The sequence below is a fragment of the Nuphar pumila genome, chromosome 14, assembly GCF_984573655.1.
Source record: "Nuphar pumila chromosome 14, dmNupPumi1.hap1.1, whole genome shotgun sequence".
NCBI classification, from domain to species: Eukaryota; Viridiplantae; Streptophyta; class Magnoliopsida; order Nymphaeales; family Nymphaeaceae; genus Nuphar; species Nuphar pumila.
The window spans coordinates 75,253,328-75,266,540 of NC_143262.1; the positions used below are offsets into that span (position 1 = coordinate 75,253,328).

Consider the following 13,213-nt stretch of genomic DNA (forward strand, 5'->3'; position numbering starts at 1 on the left):
AAATTAATACTCGAAGAGTAAAATCATACCTCGACTCATAAATATGCAGACAATAAAATATGCAACGCAAAAATAATATAAATCTAAGTACATCTAGCATGGACATCTTAATTATTTCAACTTAATTAGGTTCATCTATTGCCCTTTGTGCGACTTTACCCTACCTTAGGGAGTTGTGAGGTAGCGATCGTCTCCAAGCGTGGGTGACGACGACTTAGGATGTGGGGGCAAGCGTGATGTGTTGCACAAGCTGTGAAAAAAAGGTTAGCATTTTATAAAATAAATGAGAGGGGCAAGGCAGGTGTCCAGCCCCTGCTGGAACAACTAAGGGGTGTAGAGAGACAGGGCTCCCTGCCGAACAAGCCATCACAGGACAGGAGTTATGCCCTCCTGTCGAAAGGAAAGGTCGAGGCAGAACTGGGGCAAGCCCCCTGCTGGAGAACTGCCACAAAGGCGTGGAAACCCAAACAGAGGCAGGGACTTTGCCCCTTGCAGGAAGAATGATCTGAGGCAGGAGGGTGCTACCCTATGGCGAAAGACCCCAAAGGAGACAGAGTAGCGAATGGCAGGGGCCACAGCCCCTGCCTGACGAAAGCAAAGAATGGCAAGGGCCTTGGGCCATGCCTGATAAACACCCAATGGCAAGGGCCTCGGCCCTTGCCTGACAAAAACAACCAACGGCAGGGGCCTCGGCCCCTGCCTGACCATACAAAGGAAGGCAGGAGCCTCGGCCCTTGCCTGACGGACCGGTGATTGGCAGGGCCCCCGACCCCTGCCAACATAACAATGGCGAACGAGGGGAGAAAGGGCATGGCAGGGACCATCGCCCCCCCCTCTGCCATCCTACAGGTAGGCACAAAGGAAGTGGGAGGGCACGACAGGGCCGTGCGCCGCCTGTCGGCCTCTCCGACAAGCCCTCAAGGAAAGGGAAAAGAGGGAGGGCACACCAGGGGCCATGGGCCTCCTGCCGGCCTCCCGACGAAACGGCAGAGAGAGGAGATGGGACAGGGGGACGACCGACCTTCCGTTGGTCATCCGATAGCCCATAGGGGAGGGAGGGAGACAGCAGGGGCTCGTAGGCCGCCTGTTGGTCCTCCGATGGACACAGAAGGAGATTAGAAGAGGGGGAGGAGAAGGGGGAAAATGCATACCTTTCGAGGTCATCGACGGTGGTCGCAGCGGCGACGACGATCGGATTAGCAGGAGGAGGCGTCGGCCTGCAGACGAGAGAAGAAGGAGCGAGGGGAGGTGTCGGTCGGGGCTGCCGGCGAGGCTGTCGCCCATAGGGAACGAGGAGGGGGAGGGCGGTGTATCGATCCTCCCCTCCCGCAACACTCTTAAAGAGTTCGTGGAGGGCCGATAAACGAGGAAACCCTCAAGGGGTTTCCTTATCCTGCCGAGGGGTGGAGTGGCGCGGGTGAGGTGCGGCGCACAGGGGAGAGGATTTGTTTTTAAACAAATCCTCCCTCTGTGTCGGGTTTTAAAACTCTGCCGATAACGGGCCCGGGTCGGGTCCTGACCCGACCCGGCTCGGGTCCTGACCCGACCCGGCTCGGGTCCTGACCCGACCCGGCTCGGGTCCGATATATATATATATATATATATATATATATATATATATATATATATATATATATATATTTTAACGTGGGTTTTACAAAAATTCAAGTTGAGATTGGTGAATCCATCTGCACATTCATATAAAAAAATAATAAAATTGCATATGCATCCAAAAAAGAAACACATTAACATGTGGTTCATGATATAAGATTAGGTACATATAGGAGCTGACTTATAGAAAATTATGCATTTGATTACTATCATTGATATAGAAACATAAAAATATAGAATAACAATTAATTTTCCATATAACAGAATGTGCTTAAACAATAATCTAGGAAGAATAGGCAGAGCAGTCTTTTTAGTCAAAAGTGCTAGGCGGTGCCTAGTCGGTGGCAGGGTTACCGGAAGCGCCATACCATGTTGGGAAGCACGCTTCTCCGAAGCGTGAAACGGGGCACTTCCAAAACGTGCGGAGAAGCGCAAAAAAATTTTGAGAAGTGTGCTTGCCCCTCGCTTCCCTCCACTTTCCCTTATTTTTTTCATTTTTTTGGTCTTTTTTTTTATTTTTCTTACTTTTTTCTCTTTTGTGCTTCCCCCTCGGTTCTTAACTCACTTACCGTTTGCTTCCTAGGTCGCTTCCGAGACGATTCCTGATTCGTTTATAAGTCGTCCCGTGCTTCCCGCTTCCTAAAATTTTGGAAATGCCTTGCTTCCCACTCCCGCTTCCCCAACTGACAACTTTGGTCTGGGCACAAGTCTGATTAGACTAAATCAGACATGGGGTGCATATCTGGACTGATTTGATTAAATCAGACATCGGTCTAGGCACATGTTTGATTAGACTAAAACAGACATGGGTCCATATCTGGTCTGATTTGATTAAATCATACCTGGGTCTGAATACAGGTCTTATTAATCAGACATGGGTCCATATCTGGCCTGATTTGATTAAATCAAACCTGGGTCTGGGCACATGTCTGATTAGACTAAATCAGACATGGTCCAGATCTATGGCTGCATCCCTAATAGAATTGAGAATTCAAATCTGGGCAGCTGATTGGACCCAAACTGCCACTAGACACTCCCCGCAACTTGGCACCCAAGTTTTTTTAAAGTGTCGCATCGCTGCATCCGTCCTCTCCTCCACCTATTTGACATAAGCTAATTGTTTTTATTTCATTAATGTTAACTTAGAACTGTTAAAAATTATATATATATATATATATATATATATATATATATAGAGAGAGAGAGAGAGAGAGAGAGAGAGAGAGAGAGAGAGAGAGAGAGAGAGAGAGTCCGTGCTAAATGAAACATGCTGAATGAGTTTTTCAGGTTTTTTTCGTTTTATTTTAAAATTCTGACCGTACAGATGTGATCTATGTACTTGATTTTATAGGGATCAGCTCTTGAAGTGTTCGATTCCAACACATGGGTGGGTTTTTATAACGTTCCAAAAATCAATGGTCCAAAATCTTTGTAAATTTTCGAGGCTCCAAATATCATTTTTTTCATCGAAAACACATGATCCAGGTGTGGATTCTTCGTAAATTGACCATGCCCAACACGTTTATGGGGGTCAAAACTGTGAAAAAAAACAACAAAAGAGCAGAAAAACCCATTTAGCATGTTTCATTTAACATGGACCCATTTCTCTCTCTCTCTCTCTCTCTCTCTCTCTATATATATATATATATATATATATATATATATATACACCCTCCCCGCACCCAAGTTTTTTTAAAGTGCCCTATGTGACATAGGTTAGCTGAATTCAAACATTCCCAATTGCTAGTTTATTACTTTGAAAGTGCACCAAGAAGATTGCATTCAAATAATGCATGCAAGATGCATATATGAAATAGGCCATAGCTTTTCTATATATACAAGTGAAATAGCTAGCCGATGTGGAGTCTCAACGATTAGCTGAATTCAAACAAAAACTAAAAATGAGTTATACCCTAACACATAAGCTATCACATAAGGCATTTACACCTAGTGTGCACATATGCTACAACTTCACAAAAAAAGGAAAAAGAAAAATACATATAAATCTAAATACGATACATATATATACATGTATTAACAGTTATTTTATTTTAGAGAAGCATCATGCTGGTATTATTTACTGTCATATATTGTCTCCTTTGTGATAGAAAATTAGAAATATTTTACATTTTTATCAAGCTGATGAAAATGTGACTAAATGTCTGGTTTCTCTCAAGAGATTCACGGTCACTTATCCTCAAGTAGTGTGAGGTTTATTATTGTACTCTTTGGAAGGCATGAGCCAGTAATAGTATGCCTGTGTTATTCCTCGCCTTTTCTATGGAGTGGATCGCATAAGATTGATTCTTCTATTGAACTGTGACTTTTTTGTTTGTCTTACCTTTCTCTTCTGTTTTGTGTTATAGGTGATAACTGACAAGCATGTTACTGCTTTTGATTTCTTTAATGATTTATAAAAAGGAAATATTTGTCTTCATCATTCTATTTCTTTGAAGAAATAAGTGCATCAATCATCTTTTGTAGGGAGATGTGTATTTAATCCTTGATAGGCTTTTTACTTAATGCTTGATGGTCAATTATATAAAGCAGTAGCCAAAACAAGCCCATTCTTGCTGCATTGGTCCCAAGTTTTTCTAATAATGCTTTTATCCTCCAGTTCATTGGGGTCTTCTGTTTCACCTGGTCAACTGTCATTGTTGGGACCAGAGTTACCGGAAACTTCTTAGATAAGTGGGAAGCTCGCTTTGGAAGCCCGATACTCCTCGCTTCCGAAACTTGATTAGAATCTCGATTCTTTCACGCTTCTGTTATGCTTTCCACATGCTTCATCTATTTTTCTTATATGTTCTCTCAATTTACTTTTCATGTTTTTGTGTTCTCTCTTGCTTCTCAATAACTTCCATGTGCTTTCTCTAAATTGGCCGTCATCATTTTTAGATTTTGTTAAAAATTAAATTTTTATAATAAAAAATCATAAAATTTAAGAATAATCACTTTTATTTTTGTTTTTATTAGTGTTCCATTTCGATTTCCATGCAATTCTTATATTGCTTTTTCTATTCTTCGCTTCCCGCTTCCTATACATTTTAAAATGCATCGCTTCTCGCTTCTGCTTCTTGTATCGCTTCCCGCTTCCGCTTTCTAGTCTGGCAACAGTGGTTGGGAACTTGGGACACATCATATATTGCTATTAGGTGCTTCATAATGAAAAGGAAAAACCATATTACCAGAATCCCTTAGAGTAAGTAGGAACCCTGATTCCCAATCATGGGAATCCTTATTCATAGTATTAACTAGTGTTGTATCGTATCATATCATACGATACAATATGATAGGTATCGTTCCTTTGGGGAAAATGATACAATACATACCCATATCTCGATACGGGTGTGTATCGTACTTGTATCGGGTGTATCGTATGATACACCCCTGTATCTTTTTTTTTAATCGTATTTCATAAACTTGGTTATTTTGTTTTTGTTTATATAATATGAAAGTATTAGTCTTGTGGCATTGTTCTTGTGCGATATGCATGCAATATTATCTATGATTCTATATTAGTTGATGTTTGATGATGTCTTAAGTAGCTCACAGAGACATTAATGTGATTTTATGGTTGTATTTTGTGCAATTCATCATTATTTCATGTGTTATGATTTTTTTAGATTTTTTGTAATTTTTCTTGATTTTTTGGAAACTTTTTTATTAAAAATTTATGACACGTTTACCATACGATACAATACGATATGATACGATACAGTGTTACTTTGGGTCTGACCAATACGGGTAACGATACGATACTTACAACCTTGGTATTAACTAATGTAAGTGTATAATAGTTTTTCTTAAATTCAGTTGTTGTCGTATTGCCTTGTTCTGAAATAGGTTCTGATGCAGGTGTCTTATTGGTTAACTTATGCAGGTTCCTAACTGGTTAACTTATGATTTCCCTCCTGAAGTCAGAGAAAAACTCAATACTTTGTGGGGCACCAACTGGAAAGGTCAAGCGCAAAAATGGTAAGCAATTCATTTTTCATGTTACCAACAGTTCAGTGGTTGCTTCAGTTCATTCTTGGCACAAAATATTTCAGGGACATGGTTTTTAATCTTTAATATTCTCCCATCTTGCATATGTAGATCTCTGCGAGAATTTTGATATCATAGAATCCTTCTCTTCTCTCTTTTCACTTTTTCTTGGCTTTTTGCTGTTTTGCATATTGTACCTGTTGGAGAATGTTGTTGGGTGCACACGTGATGCATGCACACCTTTTCTCCCATTTTGTTGGTTAAATACAAAAATTTCATCTGATCTGATGAGAATGACTTTAGTTATTTGGTGCCTATCCTTGAGTTTTAACAGTTCTCTTATCAGTCACAAAGATTGCTGATATATTGAATTTATCATGTTGGATCCACAAAAGAATAAAACATGATAGATTGTGATAAATTCAAAATATCCTTTCTCAATATGTTTTGGTTTATCATGATTTGAACTTTATAATTTTTTTTTTCTATTTTATATAGCTTTTGAATTTTTTATTTTAAATATATCAAGATTTTTTGATATTTCCAAAAATTGTAATTTATCTTAAGGTTTTCCCTTGCTGAGAAAATCCTGATACCCAGATAGGTGACTATGCTTTCATCATATTGTGGTTTGTGTTGTACGTGCTTGTCAGTGCTTGTTTTGACTTATTTGTTAAGATTTCACATTTTTTTAATGTTTTTTCTCACTATTAGCATTCAATTTTATATTTCTATTTTTGTTTATAAAAAATTCAGTTTACATTCTACAGTTTTATGTTTCTTCGTTATTTTTCTGTAGTTTATTCTACTCTTTTGCAAATGCTTTTGGCTTCAAGATTAAATCCTGAAAAACTGTCACAATATTCTTCGCCAAGTCTTCCAAAAACCTGTGTAAGTTTTGAAGCAATCTTTGTGATTGCATTTTTTTTCATTTTCTTCCTTTATTTGATTCTTGAAAAGAACTGCTGGACAAAGCTATTGATGCAAAAGTTGCAGAGAAAAGGGGCTTTCTCTATTCTTACCATATTTTCAGACTAGGCAAAGTGGATGGTTAATGTGAAGACTGCTGCGTCCATCGGTTTGCGTGTCGTGCTGCACAAAGAAAATAGAGAAGAAAGAAAAGAATAGGAGATGAATTGAGGTTGTGCCCTAGCAAGGACGCCTCTCTTGAATATTTATTGAGAAAAATACAATAATACCCTTTTGGTATGAACTAATTTACAACACAAAGAAATATCCATAATACCCTCACATGTATTTCTAACAGCCCCCTTCAAACTGTGCATGGTTGCTGAACCCTTGCCACGGATAAACATCGGTTGAATCTCTTTACTTTCTACTTTTCCCACACAAAATGTTGATCAATTTCTATATGTTTTATTTTTTCATGCTGCACGGGATTGGTGGCAATGGCTACGACACTCCGGTTATCACAATAGAAAAGTGTGCGAGAGATCTTCTGGCATAGATTAATCAACAAGTGCCTAGTCCACAAAACTTCAGCTATGACAGCTACCATAACACAATATTCTGCTTTTGTACTGGACCAGGTAACAGTCTCCTGTTGCCGATTAGACCAAGAATGAGGTGCTATCCCAAAAAGACTGCATAACGTGTGACAGATCGCTGGGAATAAGGATCGGTGGCCCAATCCACATCTGAGTAAGCAAGGATAACAAGATCCAATCCATCATGAAGGCTAGGAGTGTGCCTCTTATAAACCAGCTCATCATTGATTGTGCCCTTCACATAACACATAATCCGTTTTTCTGCTTCCATGTGACTGTGCCGAGGAGACTGCATAAAATGAGAGACTTGATTGGTAGCAAATACCAAGTCAGGCCTCATAAAGGTATGATACTGGAGGGGGCTCCAAGGCCTCATAAAGGTATGATACTGGAGGGCTCCAACTAGACTCCTGAATTGTTCGGGATGAGACAGGAGAGGGTCCTGAGGGTCATTATCTACCAACTTAATGCTGACTACTGTGGGAGTAGGAACCAGTTTACATTCTGCCATCCCAAAGTGAGAAAGGATGTCTAGAGCACATTTTCGCTCAGATAGAACAAGAGAACGGCTTGTGTGATCAACCTCAATACCGAGAAAATACCTCAAGGAACCCAAGTTTGTCATATGGAACCGCTTACTAAGCATGAATTTCACCTTCGTAATTCTGGTTGGTTATGTGAAGTTGATATGAATATACAAATAAAGAATAATCACAATAGCTTCAAACAAAACCAAAGGATTGTACAACAACACTAAAAGTCTCAAACCACGCACGAGAGGCTTGTTTCAAACCATAGGTAGCCTTCTGTAAGCGAAGAACCGTGGTCTTGGGAACAACCTCAGGATACCCAGAGGGGTGTTCCATGAACACTTTTTTATGTAATGCACCATGTAGAAATACATTCTTTACATCCATCTGACTAAGGTTTCATCCATATATAGTGGTTAGAGAGAGAACCACATGAATAATACCCATGCACACAACATGACTAAATGTCTCATCAAAATCTAGGCCATGTTCTTGAGTATACCCTTTTTCCATGAGTCTTGCCTTGTACCGCTCAATGCTGCCATCGGCCTTATATTTAATTTTGTAGATCCAGTGACATCCAACAATATTCTTAACAGAACCCCAAACATCAGAATGTATCAACTGAAGAGGAAAGAAAGCTCTTTTATTAGAAATACCAAATGGGGGCTCATGGCTCTTACAGACTCGACACTGAACACAACATATTACGAACGATGGACTTATTCTTTAAAGGAATAAGCCCTTTATTACAAAAAATCTAAAGAAAAGCAGAATTATAATGACCCAATCACTTGTGCCACAGTAGGACATCATTATTAAGGACAACTTCATCTGACACTAGAATCTGAGACCGACCAATAGGAGCTTCATTGAGGACGTACAACCCTCCACATCTCTTTCTTTCAACGAGGCTCCACTCTGTGTGAATGTTCTTCACAAAAGAAGAAGAAAGGGAAATACAAGAGTTAAATTGATCAGAAAGTACACAGAAATAAGGTTTTGCCTAATATTTGGAACAAGGTATTAAAAAGATGAAAAGGACCATGAGGAATGTGGATGGTGGCGGTTCCAGTGTGGGTAATGGAATGTGCTTTTCCATCACCAATGACTTAACCTGCATCACCTGTGACATGATGTGTGGCTTTCGAATCTAAAAACCAAGCACTTAATTAAGAGTTCTGAGATGTCGAAGTGGCTGACCAAGTCGGCTGATCCGAACTTATAGGCCATGTGGGATTGACTGGATTTATGGGCTGCTGATTCTGTCCGGGTGTCCATGATGTACCATAGGGATTTCCAGCGCAATGCATGCCAATTTGAGAAAAGGATGTGCTCAATGAGTCCATGTTCTGATTATGTGATAGAGGAAAGGAAGAACCGGAACCAACAGTTGCATTGAACATAGCTGGTTGTGTGCCTCTTCCCCCATTCATATTGCTGGCCTGTGGTGCAAACTGGTGAAACCGAGCTGGATATGGAACTGTAGGAGGACGGTATTGTTAAAATGTAAACTGTAATATATATATATATATATTATTTAATATTATTATATTTTCTTTTATTATTTTCTTTTTCTATTTTTCTTTATTTTCTTTTTTAGCATCTAGTTTAATAGAAACTAGATATTTGATCCAGTCAAGTTCCTGTTGGAACTTGACTGTGCAAATAGCTGTTGGACTGTAGTCCAACAGCTATAATAAATGCTGTTGGACTATAGTCCAACAGCTATAATAATAAATGCTGTTGGACTGTAGTCCAACAGCTATATTAAGAGACGTTGGAATCCAACGTCTCTTTTGGAGAGCTCAAAATGAGCTCTCCTCTCTCCCACTTTTTTGTATATATAGGGGTGAACCCCTTCAATGTATATTACCATGCTTCTTAAGCATTTTGTTCATGAATAAAGTATTATTTATTTTTCAAATGTTCTTCCTTTTATACCCTTTCAAGGGTCATGCTTGTAGTGTCTCCAATAGACACTTGTTTGTGAGTTATTTGTGCATTTGTTGAAGACCACCATTTCATTACATGGTATCAGAGCTACGAAATCCTTAGATCTTGAAGTGCTTCCGCCTCGATTTCCGTGCCACATTTACAAAAGGTGTTTCATCACCTTGTTCTTGGCTCAAGAAGATTTGTTTGAAGAAAGGCGAACTTGTGCTACAAAAAATTTTGGTTTTGTATCCTCTCTTATTCCTTTGTCTACTCTTTTTCTTTTCTTTTTATTTTTCTCTCTCTCTCCTCCTATTTATTCCTCTCTTACCCTTGTAAAAGATGGATGACAATGATAAGATCACCATCATTCCTATGAAGCTAAATGATACTAACTATGTAATGTGGGCTTCGATTATGAAGCACCACATTTGGGGAAAAGGTTTATGGGGTATAGTGGATGGTTCCGATTTGAAACCTAAACTATCTCTTACCAAGAAAGAGGGTGATAAAGAGGTTCCTCTAACGGAAGAAGAGAAGAGTAAGGCATTAGCCACTTATGAAAAGAAATGGAAAGAATGGAGGATAGGGCATGCAAAAATTATGTCATGGCTCATCAATAGCATAAACATTAAAAAATGCTCTAGTCTAGCTAAGTTTGAGCATGCCGATAAGGCTTGGGAATACCTCAAAAACATGTATTCCCTTAAAGATATTGCACATGTATGCAATTTACAAGATAAAGTTCGGACAATGACTCAAAAAAATAAAACTATTCGAGAATATTATAATGAGTTGTCCGAACTTTGGGAAGAGTTGGCGCTTCTTGAGCCCAAATGGCATTGTGCTGAAGACATCGAGCTTCGCCAAAAGCAACTCGATATGGAACATTTCTATCAATTTGTGAATGGTCTAAGGCCGGAGTTTGAATCTACCAAATCGGCCCTTTTACATCGTGGAAAAATTCCTTCTATTGTTGATACTATAGAAGAGCCCACTATGGAGGAAAATAGACTTAGAAAAAGTACTCCAAAAGTTGATGATGACTCTGTTTTAGCTGTATCTAGACCGGGAAATCATACTCGTACTTACAAGCCGCCTCATTTTGGAAGGCAAAACGGCGACTTTGATAAAAAAAAGTTATTTGTCATCATTGTCATGAACCGGGGCACTATAGGCCTCAATGTCCAAAGTTAAAAAGAAGAGAAGAAAAAAGAGTTGCATCTGTTGAATCTGAGTCAAAAGATCAAGATGCACCTGTGTCTATGGCTCAACTGATGGAAATCCTTCAACCTCTTCTCAAAGGGGTATCCTCCTCAACCGAAGCCTCAACTGGAGCGGCAGTTGCATCTTTCTCCGGTCCAGGTAACTTTCCTTGACTTTTAGATTCTGGTGCTTCTTTTCATATGACCCCAAATGTTAATAGTCTATCCGAATGTCTTAAAAATAACTCAAGTGTGTCAAAGGTTTTTACAGCCGATGGCACATCTCTCGAAGTAAAAGGAATAGGATGTTTTGAAAATCTTCAAAAATCCAAAAGATTTTTTATCCCAGAAGTTAGATATATCCCTAAACTTAATTTAAATCTCTTATCTGTCTCGCAAATATCTGATTATGGATGTAATATCTCTTTCTCTTCTCATGGTTGTTGGGTACAGGATCGCCAGTCAGGGAAGCTGATTGGGGAAGGCCATAGAGAAGAAAGACTTTATTACATGGACTTTTTGGAATTACCCAAGAATGCATTTTGTTATAATATTCAGAAATTAGAATTGGATTTATGGCACAAAAGGCTTGGCCATCCTCATGTGTCTAAAATTCAATATTTTCCAAGTTTGGAAAAATTTTGTAATTCTGAAAATTTTTCTTGTAAAGACTGCATTCTTGGCAAAATGAAAAGGTTACCATTTCTTAGTAGAACTTTTGTTTCCTCACGACCACTTGAGTTAATACATTCGGATGTTTGGGGCCCCGCACCAGTTATTTCCAAAGGTGGTTATACATATTATGTCATTTTTGTTGATGACTTTTCTAGACATACTTGGATTTATTTTCTTAAACATAAATCTGATGTCTTTGCTAACTTCCAAATATTTCATAAAATGGTTAAAAATAAGTTTCAAAATGATATTTCTGTTTTTCGTACTGATTCAGGGGGAGAATTTATGTCCAACGAATTCAAAGACTATCTCAATTTACATGGTATTACACATCAAAGATCATGTCCACACACTCCACAACAGAATGGCCTAGCCGAACGCAAACATCGGCACATTATGGAAACTACTAGGACATTGCTAATTGCAAATCAAGTTCCAAAAAGTTTTTGGGCTGAAGCGGTCCTAACTGCAACCTACCTCATTAATAGGATGCCATCTTCCTCATTAAAGAATACAACTCCAATAGAAAAACTTGTTAATTTAACTCCAAATTATTCTAGATTAAGAGTCTTTGGATGCAAATGTTTTGTTTTCACCAACAGAAATGACAAACTCTCTCCTCGTGCAATCCCATGTGCCTTTTTAGGATATGCTGATAATCAAAAAGGCTACAGGTGTTTCGATTTTCAAAATGACAAATTATATGTATCAAGAAATGTATCTTTTTTGGAAAAAGAAAGCTTCTTTGAATTTGAAAAATCCAAGGATGTCACTGAATACTCGTTTTTAATTGATCCAACTTCAAAATCCAATGAATGTGATGTTGGATGTGACCTTGACAATGATCAAAGTCCTATTGTTGTTGAAAATGATGATAATGAAGAGCAAATCCATAGGGATGTTAGTCTACAATATTCAAGACGTAGAGAGCAAAATCTTCCATGTGCATTATAAAAATACTCTGAAGTCTCACCTAGAAGAACGTCTAGAATCTCTAAACCTCCAGAAAAATTTGTGTCTTATGAATCTTTTTCACCCACGTATAGGGCCACCATTACATTAATACAATCATATGTTGAACCATCATCCTATTCTCAAGCAAAAAATCATATAGAATGGATAGAAGCCATGAAAATAGAATTGGATGCACTAGAAAAGGCCAATACTTGATATTCCTCCGGGTAAGAAACCTATAGGTTGTAGGTGGGTATACAAAGTCAAAACCAAAAGTGATGGGACCCTGAAAAGATATAAGGCCCGTTTAGTAGCAAAAGGATATGCTCAAGAGTATGACATCGATTATGAAGAAACATTTGCTCCTGTGGCCCGTATGACCACTGTTAGAACTTTAATAGCCTTGGCCTCCATTAGAACATGGCCTATCTTTCAATTAGATGTCAAAAATGCTTTCTTGAATGGGAATCTCGTTGAAGAAGTATACATGGAAGCCCCACCTGGTATTAGTATCCCTAAGGGTAAAGCTCTTCGTCTAGAAAAAACTCTTTATGGTCTTAAACAGGCTCCAAAAGCCTGGTATGACCGATTTAGTCATGTTATGCTTGATATTGGTTTTCAACCTTGTTTAACTGACACTGCTTTGTTTGTTAAGAAATCTGATGCAAGCATCATTATTCTTCTTCTCTATGTGGACGATATAATCATCACGGATGCGACAAACAGGGAGTTGCAAATATCAAATCTCTTCTTAAAACTCACTTTGAAATGACTGACTTAGGTTTATTAAGATATTTTTTAGGCATTG

At 38.7% G+C, this 13,213-nt stretch overlaps 1 protein-coding gene across 2 annotated transcripts in view; it reads left to right on the forward strand.

Moving 5' to 3' along the window:
* The window catches only part of LOC149816995 (nudix hydrolase 26, chloroplastic-like), a 62,674-nt gene that overhangs the window by 43,213 nt on the left and 6,248 nt on the right, over positions 1 to 13,213 (forward strand). For both annotated transcript variants that reach the window (XM_089987572.1, XM_089987574.1), the window contains exon 4: positions 5,495 to 5,589. In XM_089987572.1, the coding sequence (XP_089843698.1) occupies positions 5,495 to 5,589 (95 nt within the window). The remainder of the gene's footprint in view (positions 1 to 5,494; positions 5,590 to 13,213) is intronic.